The 14,884-nt window shown below is 35.7% G+C and overlaps 4 protein-coding genes across 5 annotated transcripts; 2 read left to right on the top strand and 2 right to left on the bottom strand.

Annotated features, from left to right (window-relative positions):
• The first annotated feature begins 753 nt into the window (after positions 1-753).
• Positions 754-2,635, top strand: LOC137811817 (NAC domain-containing protein 104). The gene is made up of 4 exons (XM_090298723.1): positions 754-1,030; positions 1,226-1,393; positions 1,659-1,930; positions 2,072-2,635. Exons 2-4 carry the CDS (start codon positions 1,231-1,233, stop codon positions 2,207-2,209), a joined length of 573 nt encoding a protein of 190 aa, XP_090154849.1. The 5' UTR covers positions 754-1,030; positions 1,226-1,230; the 3' UTR covers positions 2,210-2,635.
• A 3,086-nt stretch (positions 2,636-5,721) lies between these two features.
• On the bottom strand, positions 5,722-9,478 carry LOC137811816 (Mitochondrial substrate carrier family protein). 2 transcript variants are annotated; one of them, XR_016518698.1, is made up of 7 exons: positions 9,201-9,459; positions 9,046-9,121; positions 8,692-8,787; positions 8,111-8,330; positions 7,814-8,015; positions 7,067-7,202; positions 5,722-6,228 (listed from the first exon to the last, which is right to left on the bottom strand). XR_016518698.1 is itself a non-coding variant. In XM_068613648.1 (6 exons), exons 1-6 carry the CDS (start codon positions 9,315-9,317, stop codon positions 6,028-6,030), a joined length of 1,143 nt encoding a protein of 380 aa, XP_068469749.1. In that variant the 5' UTR covers positions 9,318-9,478; the 3' UTR covers positions 5,722-6,027. The 2 variants fall into 2 exon arrangements, 1 of the variants encoding a protein (XP_068469749.1); XM_068613648.1 differs by having other exon boundaries at positions 7,814-8,330; positions 9,201-9,478.
• A 410-nt stretch (positions 9,479-9,888) lies between these two features.
• Positions 9,889-10,780, top strand: LOC137811815 (large ribosomal subunit protein eL42). The gene is made up of 4 exons (XM_068613647.2): positions 9,889-10,020; positions 10,104-10,283; positions 10,376-10,450; positions 10,533-10,780. Exons 1-4 carry the CDS (start codon positions 10,018-10,020, stop codon positions 10,590-10,592), a joined length of 318 nt encoding a protein of 105 aa, XP_068469748.1. The 5' UTR covers positions 9,889-10,017; the 3' UTR covers positions 10,593-10,780.
• Positions 10,781-11,101: 321 nt separating this feature from the next.
• On the bottom strand, positions 11,102-13,913 carry LOC137811813 (putative clathrin assembly protein At1g03050). The gene is made up of 3 exons (XM_068613646.2): positions 13,645-13,913; positions 12,645-13,428; positions 11,102-12,345 (listed from the first exon to the last, which is right to left on the bottom strand). The coding sequence occupies exons 2-3, from the start codon at positions 13,324-13,326 to the stop codon at positions 11,252-11,254; spliced, it is 1,776 nt and encodes a 591-aa protein (XP_068469747.1). The 5' UTR covers positions 13,327-13,428; positions 13,645-13,913; the 3' UTR covers positions 11,102-11,251.
• Positions 13,914-14,884: the final 971 nt, after the last annotated feature.

The raw sequence follows: 14,884 nt of genomic DNA, 5'->3' as shown, positions 1-14,884 counted from the left end.
TATGGTTATAATTGGCCTCAAATGGTACTATAAAATTTGAGATTAGCCATCAGAAACAGAATAATGTTGTCTACTTTAATGGAAGAATTATAATTGCAGAGCTCCTAAATCAGAAGAAAATATATAATAATAGAGCTGCAAAATGTAATTTATGGTTGGAAAAGTTATAAGCAAAGTAGTTGTATCCTAGTAGAGTTTTATATGTTTGTTTCTTTCTTATGCAAGATTTAATAATTGATTAATTATATAAATAATGTGGGGGCTTCTTTGGCCCCACCAATGACCCAAGCAAATCAGTTAAACTCGTGGCCCCTTCCCCTTCAAAAAAATGAGCTCTTTCACTTGATTGCTTTGTTTCATGTGGAATGTATGTGCAGTTCCCACTGTGCTACTCCTACTACTAATCCATTGATTACAAAGCAAGGCAAAAGCATATGGGTAGAAAGCAAACAAAAAGACCTTGTATTTTAAATCTTATTTCAAATCCTATGATAATTGCTAATAATTATGAAGCATATATAGGTATACTCCAACAGGTCGGTCACCCCAATTCAACTCTCCAACACCACAACCATACTCTTGTGCCACGTTCATAACGCTCATCCATGATATCAGCATGAAGTGTGATAATAACCCTCAAGACACAAAATACAAATTCAAGATACAACTATGCAAACTTTTCTATCCATAAACAGCAACAATACACAAATCTAAAATAATGCTTATAAGAGTATGTATGTGCCTAACATTAACATATCGTCCTAAAATCTATTTTGACATGTCTCTGTCTAAAACTTCTCATAAACCTGTGCAGATTCCAAAATGAAATGAAAAAAATCAATAAGAAACTTTGAGAGAAACAGCTGCAACGTTTTCTGTCTCACACACAAGCCTCTGTCCAACACAGTTTTGGAGATCTCGTTTTAGCTAAGTCGTGCATCACGTTCCGTTATCCGCCGCCTTGCTTGCTTGATGTTGAGTGCTGAAAGTACTCAAAACTTTTATCAAACACTTGATAAAATATTGAGATGTATGAGTATTGTATTGTATTTGTATGTGATAAACGCCAACTTCAGTTTCACGTCAGTCTCTTATATGTCCATTTAGTCTTTCTCTCCCTCCCTTCTTTGCATTACAACTCTATAAATACCACACCTTACTTTGTTACTCACCACCTTCATTTTCCATTATTGCTCTTTCACTCCACCTTTCTTCCTTGTTCTAGAAAGCATGGCAGATAACAATGTCAACCTCCCACCCGGCTTTCACTTTTATCCCACAGATGAAGAGCTTGTCGTTCATTTCCTTCAAAGAAAGGCAAATCTTCTACCTTGCCATCCAGATGTCATCCCTGATCTTGAACTCTACCCATATGATCCTTGGGAACTTCATGGTACACATATATACACATATTTTATTCTTTATTAGTTCATGTCTCAGTAACAAGTTCAAATTTCTGTTGAGAGAGGTGAGCATATTTAGTTTACAACAATGTCTTAAACAGAATTGCTTTTGAAGGTGAATGCTTTTTAGGGAAAAAAGTATCAATACATGAGAAAATTTCATGCCAATTTGACATGAAAAATAGGTAGAGAATAAATGAAAGTTGGTGTGTACTAATCAATTGTGAATGGGTGGGTGGTTATGCATGGCTGCAGGTAGAGCTTTGGCAGAGGGAAAGCAATGGTACTACTACAGCAGGAGGACACAAAATAGGGTCACTGGCAATGGTTATTGGATGCCAATGGGAATGGAAGAGCCAGTGATTACAAGCTCAAGCAACAAGAGAGTTGGCATGAAGAAATATTATGTTTTCCATGTAGGAGAAGCCCCTGATGGTAACACCACCAATTGGATAATGCAAGAGTATCGTCTATTAGATTCTGCTTCCTCTAGCAGATCATCCAGAAGAAGACCACAACCAAAACCGGTTAGTACGTAGTGCAGTACAGATAGATAGTACATGAAAACTTTACCCCAAAAATCAAATTTGATATATGTGTATTAATGCTTTCTTCCATAGTAGATTGTTCATATTTTTAATTTGTTTTTCCTTGGTTGTTTGATTCAGGACCATAGTAAATGGGTGATATGTCGAGTTTATGAGCGGGATAACGATGATGATGATGGTGATGGACCAGAGCTCTCTTGTTTGGATGAAGTTTTCTTGTCATTGGATGATCTTGAGGAAATAAGTTTGCCAAATTAAACGATGCAAGTGATCTAGTTAGCTGCATTGTATATCCAAATGGGATATTAGTTTAAGCTAATTTTGTTTTTATCATCATCATTATTATTATTATTGATATTTACTGGCTGTAGTTAAAGCCTATAGCAGTTTAGCTTCCATTGTAATCAGTGAAGTCGCTATAGCTACATTTCCACATAGCAGCCTTTCAAGTGGGGCACTAGATGAAACTCATGGCCAAACCAAACAATATGCAGTGTGACGTTATGCTTTCAAATATCCCATTCACTAGCACAGGTCAATCTTGGAAATTCCATGCTCTTTAGTCCTTATTCTAACACGTGGATAATCACGTATCTAGTATCTATTCTCAGCCATTAATGTAGGACTCTTTACTCCTGCAAATCAAGATAAGATATGCAAAAGCTCTATTTCTTGTTTCTTTAACTTTACATGTATTCGCAATTCACCATATAATCTACACTTGACTACTGTTGCATAAGAGTTTTGTGCACTTAAAAAGACATTCTCATTTAACAAAGCAAATAAAAATGAAATGAAATTTCTTCTGGGATAGAGAGTGGTTCTGAACTTGAATCTTGATGGTATTACTTTAGATATGGAATAAATGATGTTGGGAGTGAAACAACCAGCTAATATGTGTTGAAGGGTTTAGAATGAGGGTATTAGTCATTCCTTAGAACAGGTAGTTGTGATCCTCACGTGCAAGGATAGTGTAGAGAGAATGAATGAGATTTATGTTGATTGAATTTGTGGAGGGTTGTGGAGCCCATTGAGCACTCTAAGGGATGCTTGCAACTGAACATTGGGCAATAGTCCTATTAGGCTTTTATAGCTTTTGCCTACTTTGATGGTATTTGTTAGCTAGTTGTCTTGTGTCACAATGCTGAGGGACATTTTATTTTATTTTCTGTTTTTGCTTTGTATTGTTTTTGTTGCATATGGGTTCCGGCTTAGGGAAGCATCAAGTCATGTGTGATGCAAGCATTCGCATGCTTTGAAGCACCAACACGAGCACTATATTATATCCATATATTGTCATCACAAAAGAGTGACACACCAGTTCATGATGCTTACCTCATTCATGAGCTTCTTTCTCTCTTCATACATATCCACTAGAACAGACAAGATTATGACCAAGAGCTTTGTAAGTTTTATGACAAACTTCCAATACAACAATCATGGATTAAAATTGAATAATCACAAAATTTAATTTACAACTCCATTATTGGGCCTCTCTTTGCCATTAGCATCTACCCCAAATTCAAGATCCGTTAATTAATGATATGATGAAGCTTACTTATGGAGTAAAAAAATACCCAGAGAAACAAAAAGGGTTCATTTCTAGAATATACAATAGGACTTATAATAATGTCCAGTAATTACATGTTTGGTTAAGTAGTGAAACAAATGGTATAATTTAACAACATCAATATTGAAGTCAATTTATTGCAATGATTCGTTTGACAAAGGCGTGCTTGATAATTGATGTGTGCCAAATACTTATGGTTTGTTTGTTTTATATTTAAAATGAAGTTCACACTTTTTATAAAGATAAAAAACCACACACAAATTCCTTTTTTCAAAAGGAGAATTTTGTGTGCAGAAAACACCGTTTAGAGTTATACAAAAGGCTTTATTAATTAATGTGAAAGTCAACTTGGGTAGGTTGTGAAGTCATGAAATTTTTACTCAACTCTAAACCTTACAAGTGTAGCAGTGGTGCCACAAAATATGAAAGTGAAAGATAAATGCGAAATTAGGAAATGCTTTGGTCAAAGACCAAGAGCTATCACACTGTCCCTCGACAAGTATATTCATTTCAAGTTTAATAATTTGATTTTGATAGGATGTGAAAATGAGAGTTGAAGACTATGATAAAACAGACATAAGCTTTTATAACACTGCCTTTATGTTTTGCTTTAGAGTAACTAACTAAAGTAATGTAATAACTGACATCTCAAAGCTATTACTAAGGAAAAAGATAAAACATTTGACCTGCTGATAAAAAAAAACATTTGACCCGTGTATTAAATCCACTAGCAGGAGCAAATCAATTACCTCTCATCATTTTTATTCACTCTAATAACTTTAGCAATCTTATTTCTCAACTTAATCACTGCATTCAGTTAGGAGTAAAACAAAGTCATTGCCAGAACTTAGCCATACTGAGATTGTTTCCTGCATTTTCAGAGTTAGGATAGAAACAGTTCTAACTTACAGAAAAAGCTGCAATTGTAGTAAAACTTTTCATTGAAGTCACACTGCTAAGTGCTTTTTTAATTAATTATACATTTTCCTTTCTTTTTTATTAGAATGGTAGTTTAAAAGTCATGTGGCTCTCTTCTCACAGATCATAACGTGGTTTGAAATCTTAAGGTAGAATCCAACATCTGAAACTTGGTACTTAATGAAAAAAAGAATAAAGAAGGGAGTTCGGGGAGTTTTTGTCCTATCTGAGAATGCTTCCCTTCGATCTTCGCATCCACGAGTCTCCATTGTTTCTTATAATTATAATAATAATAAAAATACTATTTCATTGCTTAATCAGCTCGTAACCACTGAACCTTCTAATCATCTCACTCGTGCTTGCTTATTAACATAACACATGTGAGTTGAGTGAGGTGTGATTTTCGGTGGCAACTTCAAAGAGACCAAAAGTCATTACTTAGAAGAACCACATAATTATACTTTGTGGCTCTCAATCTCACAAAACTATATGCCCCGTTTGGACCTTTAAAGTGGAAAATGCCAAATCGAATTGGAAGTCATTATGATTGTCTGTCATGAAAACCCTCCCAATGGGCCTTGGTTTCCTTTCACCTTGTTCATAAAGTTTTGGTTGTTTGTAACAAAATTTATGTGTATTGAAAGCCACAAAGTGGAAGGCAGGTGTTTGAGAAGTACTCATCCAACCCAACCCTATTGCTCTTTGGCTTGCTTGTTTTCGAGGAATTATGTTTCCCCCCCTTACAATGGCAAAAAGTACAACGAGCCACCATGATTGTGAGGCCAATACCTCGGTAGCTTTTGAGTGAAGTTAATTATACCAACCCACCCATGCAACCATCCCAGGTCAACAGAAAAGTTCAAAATAAGTCAACCCCACACAAAGGGATTACTCAAAAGGGAAAAGGCCTCCTTAGATGAAATTCTGAGTGTGCTAAAGGGAGAGAAGTCCTAATGGACAAAAGTCCTAACATTTAAGGAAACAAAAAGAATATGGTTTGCACCATTAGGGCTCAATAGAACGCTGACCCAACTAAGGGACCACATAAACGAGATAAGGATACGATGTTCATAAGCAAGTAGTTTGCCTTTTTCTAATACCAGAATACTCAAACATGCTGTATAAGTAATAGTATACAACAATTGCTTTGTGGGCAAAAACCGGATGTTTAGGAGGCTGGTGTATATAGGCAAGATATGAAGGTCAGTGTACTCAGTATATAATTTAAAGAATACTTTTATATTTTCAAACTCAAAGAAAGGGAAGCAATAATACATAAAGATCCCGAAAATATATAATCTTATAAGTTACCAGTCATTGGAAGGTACAAATTCCCATTGTGAATCCTCACACCAAGGATCTTTTATATGTATTGAACAAATGTAGTCTACTCGCTTTCTATCAGGACTATAATCCGTGTACTGATTCCCACCAGCATCCAATTCAACTGTGGTAGCATCAAGTACTGTCTCCTTTCTATTTTAATTTACTAACTAGTACAGCACAATCCCAAATTATGTGACTTCTCCAGGAGAAAAAAATAGTAAACATTACATATTAACCAAAAAGGGGTATCAATATTTGGCAATTAAGTCAAACTAGAAGTAAGCTGATCAGCAACAAATAAATAACTTCCTACAATCATGGATGATGCCAACCCAGCACGAGCCATCCGCCAACCAATACCGCGGAACAAGACATTCCTGTCTAAAGGATGGATCCCAGTAATTCTTTCAAACTTGTTTCCTGGTCGCTTCCATTTCAAAATCTTTCTCTCCATTGAGATGTACTAGAAACATACAAAGTGTGAGTAGCTATCAGATTGGTTGCAATTTGGAAATACATGAAATTACAGTATTTATTTTATTTAAGTGAGATAGTAATATTATTAAAAGTTTGGTATGACAACGCAAAGATATAGACTTTAAGCAAATAACACCAGCAGATAGACAAGTTGTGGATCGCATTTGTTGATATATGAAGGCAATTTCCCAGACTAACCTACTAGTGAGCCATGCTTAATGTAGTTAATTGGGCATTATGCAATCCTTTTCTCCATTATTTGTAGTCTTAAATTTTGACTTTACTAACTAAATATCAGTACTAAACTTTTTGGTAACAAGTATTGAAACACAACTTTATGACTATCATGAGAGCATCCTGCAGTTGATTGCTGGGACTATAGAGAAACGTCTCTGGAAATAGGAACACACTATCCTATCTGGCAATAGAGAAAAAGGTTTTAACCTTGGACCTAATATGTCAGGTCTTTTTTTTCAGTATCATCTGCAAATGCTTTTTTTCTGGGTTGAAATGTAGAAATTAATTAAACTTTAAAAAGTTACTGAGTTCATGTTTTGTTAACTTTTCTTTACTTTAAGTAGACTATGTCAGCCTCCTTCTCCTTTGTACTCCTTCTGCCCTTCAAATATTTTGGTCAGAAGAGAAAAGCAATTCTTAGCGGAAAGAATATGGCTGCAAAATACCAAAATCATTATATAGAAAATATTCAAGTACAACCTTTTCCTTTTTCTGATTCTTAAGGCTTTTATATGTAAGAGAAATCTAAACAAGGCGGTAGTTCACACAGTTTCAAACTTTTCAGTAACAAGCAGTATTATTCATACCTTTGGAACCACATTACATTGTGATCTACTTCTTGAAGTATCAAAACCATGGGAAGCAGCAGCAGCAACTGAAGCTGAGAATCCAGCAGTAAGACTAACAGTGAAAGGAGACAATGGACCAACTTCTTCATTTAACCTGAGTCAGGACAAGCACACTTAGACTGAAGCTGAATAACTAGATTCACTTGCAATTAAACTAGTAGATGATAAAATATACAATTTAGGGTCTCTTTGGACAAATCTCTCCAAAAGGACTTCTAGGAGGGAAAAATTAAGAAAAAATGACACAAACTTCTCCATGAATTAAAATTAGCTTAAGCATAAACTAATCTGTAGAAAACATCACAAGAAAACTCAATAAAACAAACAACTGAGAATGCCTAATTGCCTAATTAGTTCTTCTGGCTTCGTTTCATTGGAAGTACAAGTGCAGATGATTACATATCCACTTCAAAAAATCCAAACAGAAATGAAACACAAGAAACCTGTAAACCTAATCCACAATAACCTTACAAATAGTTTACTGCCACAAAACAAGCAATTGTTATTGCACATAACGGTTATTACAACACAATCTATGTAGAAGGACATAAAAAAGTAGTAAGTACAAACAAAAACGTTAAACATCTTTAGCTATATTTTGAATTTTTTTTCACAAATTTACCTTCCCTAAAAATACAAAACTAACAATAGAAGGAAGAATGATTCAAAATAAATGTTCATTCAATTAAAGAAAAAGAGATGAACCTGGGTGGCGGATTCATCCCTGCAGCCTTCCAATCTAGCATAGTTTGGTGCAGAAATTGCCAGGTTGAAAAAAATATGCCCCCAAACACAGAATCTCGAGCAATTCCAGAACGGAGACCTCTCCATAAAGTTCTCCAACCTTCCAAAGATACAATGTCAGATGGTCTCCTGACACTGGAAACTGATGGTGGCTTCCCAGATCCTGTCATTGTCCATGGATACTCTAGTAAAGCACTACTCACGTTAGTATTTTTGGTTGTTAGGGTGGAGATAAGACCAGTATACAGGTCCAAGGACCTTTTGTCTGGATAACAGCCATTAAGTAATCTTGCAATTAAAGGTTTATGAGCCCCGTTTTCCAGAGCAATGTTGGAGCTTGGAACATATGAAGCAGAGGTAACCTGCATGCGAAGCTTGATGAGTTCGAATGGAGAGCTTATGACAGACTCAATGGCACCAGATGCCATGCCAGCCAAAAGTGCCTCGGAACCAAACAAATAATTATCTTCCCGACCATCTGCCAAGTGCAAAAATATATTTGTGAGCACCAAATCATGCTCCATCAAAGAAGAAATTCACTATAAATTGTAATTTTCAGAGAACAAACTCTAAGAGGTATTGTGATAATCAAAAAGAAAAAAAGAAAGAGTTAATGAACTTTAAGTCATGCAATCAAAAAGCCATTTCAAAATCAGACAATACAAATCTACAAGCATATCAAAACTTCAATACTAAATTACTGATATAAAGAGAAGCATGTCTCAAGCATAAGCAATTAATACAAAGTAGTCCCACTCTATTTCGTTGATATTTATGAGAAAATTGAAACAAAAAACACTAATCACAGAAAAGAATTCAAAGAAAACAAAATGACTTACCTTTATAAAAGGCAGTCAGAATTTCGTAAACCCCAAATCGTGCTCCCAGACCAAAAGTCCTTCCAACTGCCAACCACCCAAAACCACTGTATAAACCTAACACGTCCAAATACAACAAAACACCCAAATTACCATACTGTGTGTATAAAGATATTGTTAATCAAGAAACCAACAGGAAACTGCAGTTAGCTTCACAAAACCTGTAACTTGCGACCAAATCTGAAAATGCCATAAACAAGTCTAAAGTTTCCCATCAATCCTTAACTACACAGTAACCCATTTCCATCCTCACCCATCATTTGTTAAGCATACACGCATTTAAGGTTACAATTCTCCTAAAGCAACTCATCATACCTGCATTACCCGACAGAAATACTACTCTCGTCAAAGCCTGAGCAGCGTCCAATTGTTTACCAGGACTGGAACCAACCTTTGAATAAAGAAACCACGTTGAAGAAATTCATATGAGTAGTGCTTGAAAGAAAGAGGGTTGAAGAAAAGGAGAGAACCTGAATGAGAACTTTCATAGTGTCAAGTGGATAAGTGAAGGCAGTGGCTAAAGCCACTGACCCCGCACCAGCAATACCATGGACAGCAATAGTCTGGTTCTGAGATAACTCCTTCATCTTAACATCTAAACTATGGAGGAAATACTGAAGAAGATTGAAGATCGTTGAAGAGAAGAACCAGAGCCAAGATTTTGGAACACGATCTTAAACCCTACGCAATCCACACTCTCATTCTCCTTCTTTCTTAATTTACCTTAAACTTAAAACAATATTATTATAGTATAAAATAAGTTGGAAATGATTAAAATAATATCTATTTTATGAGTCCTTATATATTTTTAAAATATTTTAGAATTAAAAAGTACAAATTTTTTAATTCAAAACTAACATGTTATAGAAGAAAGGAAAAAGTTCAAGATTTTTAGAAAATCAAAACTATCATGTTTTGCATAACATTCAAAAAAAATTTGTTCTTGAATGGTATTAATTATTCTACTCCCCGGAAAATATTTATTGTATCATGAAATTAAATCTCTAGTATAGTTTTTAAACTCTTTCCGAAATTAAATTTTTATAATCACAATCTGAAATTAAATCCTTGAAAATACACAATTTGCATGTTGATTCTATTCCCCATTGGGAAGGATATTTATTGGGCCACGAAACTGGACCCAGACAACACCCTATGGGCTTGGTTCCTTGGAACTAGAAAGCCCAACGCGGAGAAGAGAAAGAACATTTAACTAGCCCTAATTGCCAGAAGCCATTAAACCCTACACACGCTGCTTCCACCGTTGCTCCACCGATCCCTGCAACAATGGTAAGTTTCACTTTCTTCTTCCTCCTTAAGCTCTCGTCGATTTCGTCTAACAGTAACTAATTGTTTGTAATTGTTTCTGGAAGGTGAACGTTCCGAAGACGAAGAAGACCTACTGCAAGAGCAAGGAGTGCAGGAAGCACACCCTCCACAAGGTCACCCAATACAAGAAGGGTAAGGACAGTATCGCCGCTCAGGGAAAACGCCGTTATGACCGTAAACAGTCCGGTTACGGTGGACAGACCAAGCCCGTTTTCCACAAAAAAGTACCTCCCTAACCCTAAAATACATTACCGTTCGCTCCTTGCACTGCTTATCTTTTTCTGTCACTAAATTCACTTTTTTGATAATTAATTAGGCCAAAACCACCAAGAAAATCGTGCTGAGGCTTCAGTGCCAGGGATGCAAACATGTCTCCCAACATCCAATCAAGGTAAATTATATGTCGTTTTGTTTTTCATATTTTCGTTTTGAACTCGTGGCTCTAATTGTTTTGCATTGGTTCTAATCTACAGAGGTGCAAGCACTTCGAAATCGGTGGTGACAAGAAGGGAAAAGGAACGTCTCTGTTTTAGTTGGAATTTACTATTTCACTCACATTTTTTTTCTTGTTTTGTTTGCCGTCTTTGGCATTTTAATTTTGGAGTAATACCTTTTGTTTGAGGATATTAGAATTTGCTATTTAGTTTTGTTTGAGAACTGTTATAGTATCAATGACTGGTTATTTCCATTCCTTGAATTTGAGTTATTGCAATTTCGTCGAGTTTGGCTTCATCTACCTCTATGCTTAGCGCACCACTGAATTGCTCTTTGGTTTACTTTGTTTGGAAAGAGAACAATGGTTTACTTCGGTTATTTGTTTTCAAGCGTTTGGCGTTAAATTCTTAAGTTCAGTTGTTTCTTGTTTGTTGCATTGAGGTTGTTATAGATTTACAGTGGCTCTTGAATTTAGGGGAGAAGTTAATTATCTAATCTGAAATGTGGTTCCTCATTTTTTGATCTCGTAAATTTGGTAATTACACTGTTTTACAGTAGTAGGACAAACCACAATGAATTCTTGGCAAAGTAAAATACACTTGGGAAAAAATGTAGTAATGAACCTTTGTAGGTTGGCTTTTATCTTTTTATCTGTGGGTTTACATAATACTGAGTGATCAGCAGACGCAAAGAGTTTTGACACAAGTATTTCTACTTGGGTCAGTGCAACTGCAAACTAATGGAGAAGTTTTCCTAATTAATAGTAATAATGTCCATAGTTTTGTTGATGCTGACCCATGTGATAAGTATTGTTAGGTTGTGGCTTTGTAAATGCAGCATTTCCGTGCATGCTACTTGCATATTGTTGCCACATTACCTGTTCCTCCATTAAAAGCTTCTGTCTTTTCTCTATCTCTGACATTTGAACGTAAGCTGGCGGTGCCACTGCCAGTGAGGCTGCAAACGGATCTACACTTGCACTACCGCCTGATGTTTGTGGTGCGGGTAATGCTAGCATTGCAGGCCCTCCTGTTAACCTTTGAGCCATACTGCTACCACTTCCATTCATCCCATAATTATGTGCTTGCATAGCTGCATTCATTTCCGCTTGTCTATACATACCATCCAACAACAGTGTGTCAAAGCCACCTCCTAATGATGGCTTTTGGTTTGATAAGTTGCTGGATGATTGGACTAATGCTGTTTCCCAATCTGCTACATCATCAAAAGCATGCCAGGGAAGCGCTTGCGTGGCACTTGATGTTGGTGCTGCTCCATCAAATAGTGCCAAGGCTAGGTTGGCCCCACATTCTTGACTTGTTTCCATGTCATCTCCTAAATCCAATAGATCACCCTCTGTTTGCACCAGTTTTTCTTCTTTGGGTTCTTCTTCCTTTATCTCTTCCTTCACATTTTCTGCTGGTTCTTGGCATAAATATTCTGGTGCTGGCAGTGCCTTGATGGCATTTATGTCCTCATCTGGCTCTGGTTCTGATTCTGATTCTTCATTGTTTTCTTCTTGGATTCTAAGTTTCTTATTTTTTGCTTTATCTTTGATGTACTGATCCATTACCTCTAGCTTCTTTGTTGTGACCCTCTCAATCTCGGGGTACTCAGTAGAGCGTGCAATTCCAATATTCTTTGACCAGCTGTAGAATAAGTCTAGCTCATCATATTGTTTCCCAACTCGACAAAAAATGTCGTACACCCTAATGCACTCTGGTATCTCCATGCCAACAAAACGATCAATGAAGATACTCAATATTTCTGTGATGTTATTATATATTTGGAAACTCTCCTTCACAATGGGGTAGAGAGCCACTGTCACAAGTCGATGCGTCCTTGCTTTCCCTGTTAGTTGAAAACAACAGTGAGATGCTTTTCTTTTGAATACAAAAATTATATATGGCTACTCTATGTCTTGATTAAGAGTTCACGATTGATCTTGATCAAATGATATTGTGTTAACTAGTGGGTGATTTCTTGATACAACAATTCAGTACCAACTGTAATCAAGATGCAAGATATTTTATTACGAGATTCTTTAAAAGCAATATTTTATAATCATAGAATTGTTCAAAGATGCATGTAAATTCCTAATTGCGATGAAAATATTGAGGCATTAACAAACAGACTTAATAGTTGTAAACCTGTGGGACGACAAGCTATGAAGCGCTCAAGCACCAATTGCAAGTGTTGCATTTTGGAAAATACAATGCTAGTTTTCATTTCAGAAATTGGTGTGGCTGTGACCATTTCTCTATCTCTCTCTCTTTCTCTAATATATCTACCTCTTTCTATTTCTTTCTCCATAATTTCCTCTTCGTCATCACAAGCAAACCTGCTGCGCTTTCCACGTTTGTTTTGCATCTTATACTCGAGTCTTTCATCTAGATATAATGCATAAGTGCGCACAAATGCAGAGAATTCCCATGAATTATGCTTTGAGTTGTCCCTGAAATCAGACATGTTGAGGAAGCGAGTCCCACGACGAGTTGCGAAGAATATTTCTTGTTCATACGCAGGATCACCCTCTGATAGCAACCTTTGAATCAAAATAAGTGTTTTTAAAGCCACTGTCCAACTACTAGTCCTGCTGAGACGCCTAGAGAGGATGTTTACACATGCACTGATGAATGCCCGAGAGTAACATGTTAAGCTCAGAATCTCCCTCATGTGCTTCTCTTCAGCTGGGTACTCATCATGCTTTGTTGCTTTCACAATTGCCACATGAAGGTCTGCAAGTGAGGTGCTGTTTCCCACCTTCGCCAGGCCTATGCTCGTTTGATCCTTCACTGCCCCAATGGCTCTTCTTAATGACCCTGGAGCCATGGTTTTTTATTGTTTCCAATTGGGTCTGGATCAGACTATGAAATCTTCTAATTTTGAACCTCTGAATTTCCTTAAATTTGCCTTGAAAAAATGTGTCCCCTCCTGCAATTTACAAAAATTACACCTTACTCAGAGCATTACATAACTTTTTTAGCATTGGCTTCATGTTATGTCAAATATATAATGGAGAAAATGCATGGAGATACATTTGACATTTAATCAAAAGGTTGGCTTTTGCCTTTCTAGATAGATTTTTAACAGAGAACAGGGATATAATAAGGATGATGCAAAAACACAAAAGAAAAAAGAGAATGCTACCTGAAGAGCACAGGAGGGGCAACAATTATGAGAAAAATGTTTATAATGCCATAAACCAAAAATGGTTATGGATATCTTTGGTGTAGAAATCAATTAGAAAGTAAGAAGAAAAATATTTGCTTGATGATGTTTAGGAGGAAAAGAGAGAATAAGGAATAGAAGGATACATAGTTGATTCTATCAGTCCTCTCTTCCCTCTTCTTCCCTTCCCTCTCTTCTTCTCTGTCAAGGTAGTATTATGACCAGGCTCAAATGGCCAAGCATAGCCCATTTTTGTAGCATGAAAGCGTGGTAGCCAAATGAGTTGTCATGACATGTATGCTTAGCTTGCATTTTCTCATCACCCTTTGACCTTTTCAAGAATACACCCACAACTTAAACTTTCTAATTAAGGTGAATGCTACAAATTTTCCTCTTTTATCTTTATCTTTCTACCAAGATCCAGTTATACATCATATTTTAAAACCCAATTATCTAATACTCTCAAACTTTCATTTTTGGTTTCTTTATTGAAGGGTTTACGATGAATTCAAAAACGAAATATTTAAAAATTAAACAAGCAGAGAAAACTAGAGGATCAAATGATCTCCAATGATCTTTGACAAAACACTCATCAAATGTCACAAAACTAGTTTTCAGCTTTATTTTAGGAGTTTTTTTCCCTCAAATGAAAACTATTTGTAATGATAGTGTTATATTTACTTAATATTCATTAGAATTTTATAATTGCATTTTTTTACTCTATTCCATATTTTAATAGTTCTTTGAGAAATTTTTGGATCTACACAAACCTAACCCTTATTGTACACAATCAATGGATAGAAGATTTTGCCTTGGTTCTTCTTAATATTCTAATTTTGGTGATCATAAGAGGTCATCTCTAAAATACATTCTAATTACTAAATGGTAGACATGTCATTGCTCTTTCATCCCCTTCGTTGCTCTCCACCACCAATGACCAAAAATTCTCTATGGCTGTAGGATAATTTTGGTCCTATATTTTATAAATTTTATAATTTTTGTTTTTTTATTTTTAATTATATGTAATTTTAATTCCTAATTTTTTACGAATTTTAATCTTTTAATTTTTAATATTTTGTAACTTTGTTTAATTAACAATTTTAATAATATATTGAATCATTCTAAAATAATTTTTAGTAACCAGTTTCTAAAGTCTTTTCTCCAATTTCACATTTTCATGTCCAATTTTATTGATAATTGAATTGAAAATTTAACAACT

This window comes from Phaseolus vulgaris, chromosome 2 (genome assembly GCF_051622355.1).
Source record: "Phaseolus vulgaris cultivar YP4 chromosome 2, ASM5162235v1, whole genome shotgun sequence".
NCBI classification, from domain to species: domain Eukaryota; kingdom Viridiplantae; phylum Streptophyta; class Magnoliopsida; order Fabales; family Fabaceae; genus Phaseolus; species Phaseolus vulgaris.
This window is presented reverse-complemented; position numbering and strand designations above follow the sequence as displayed.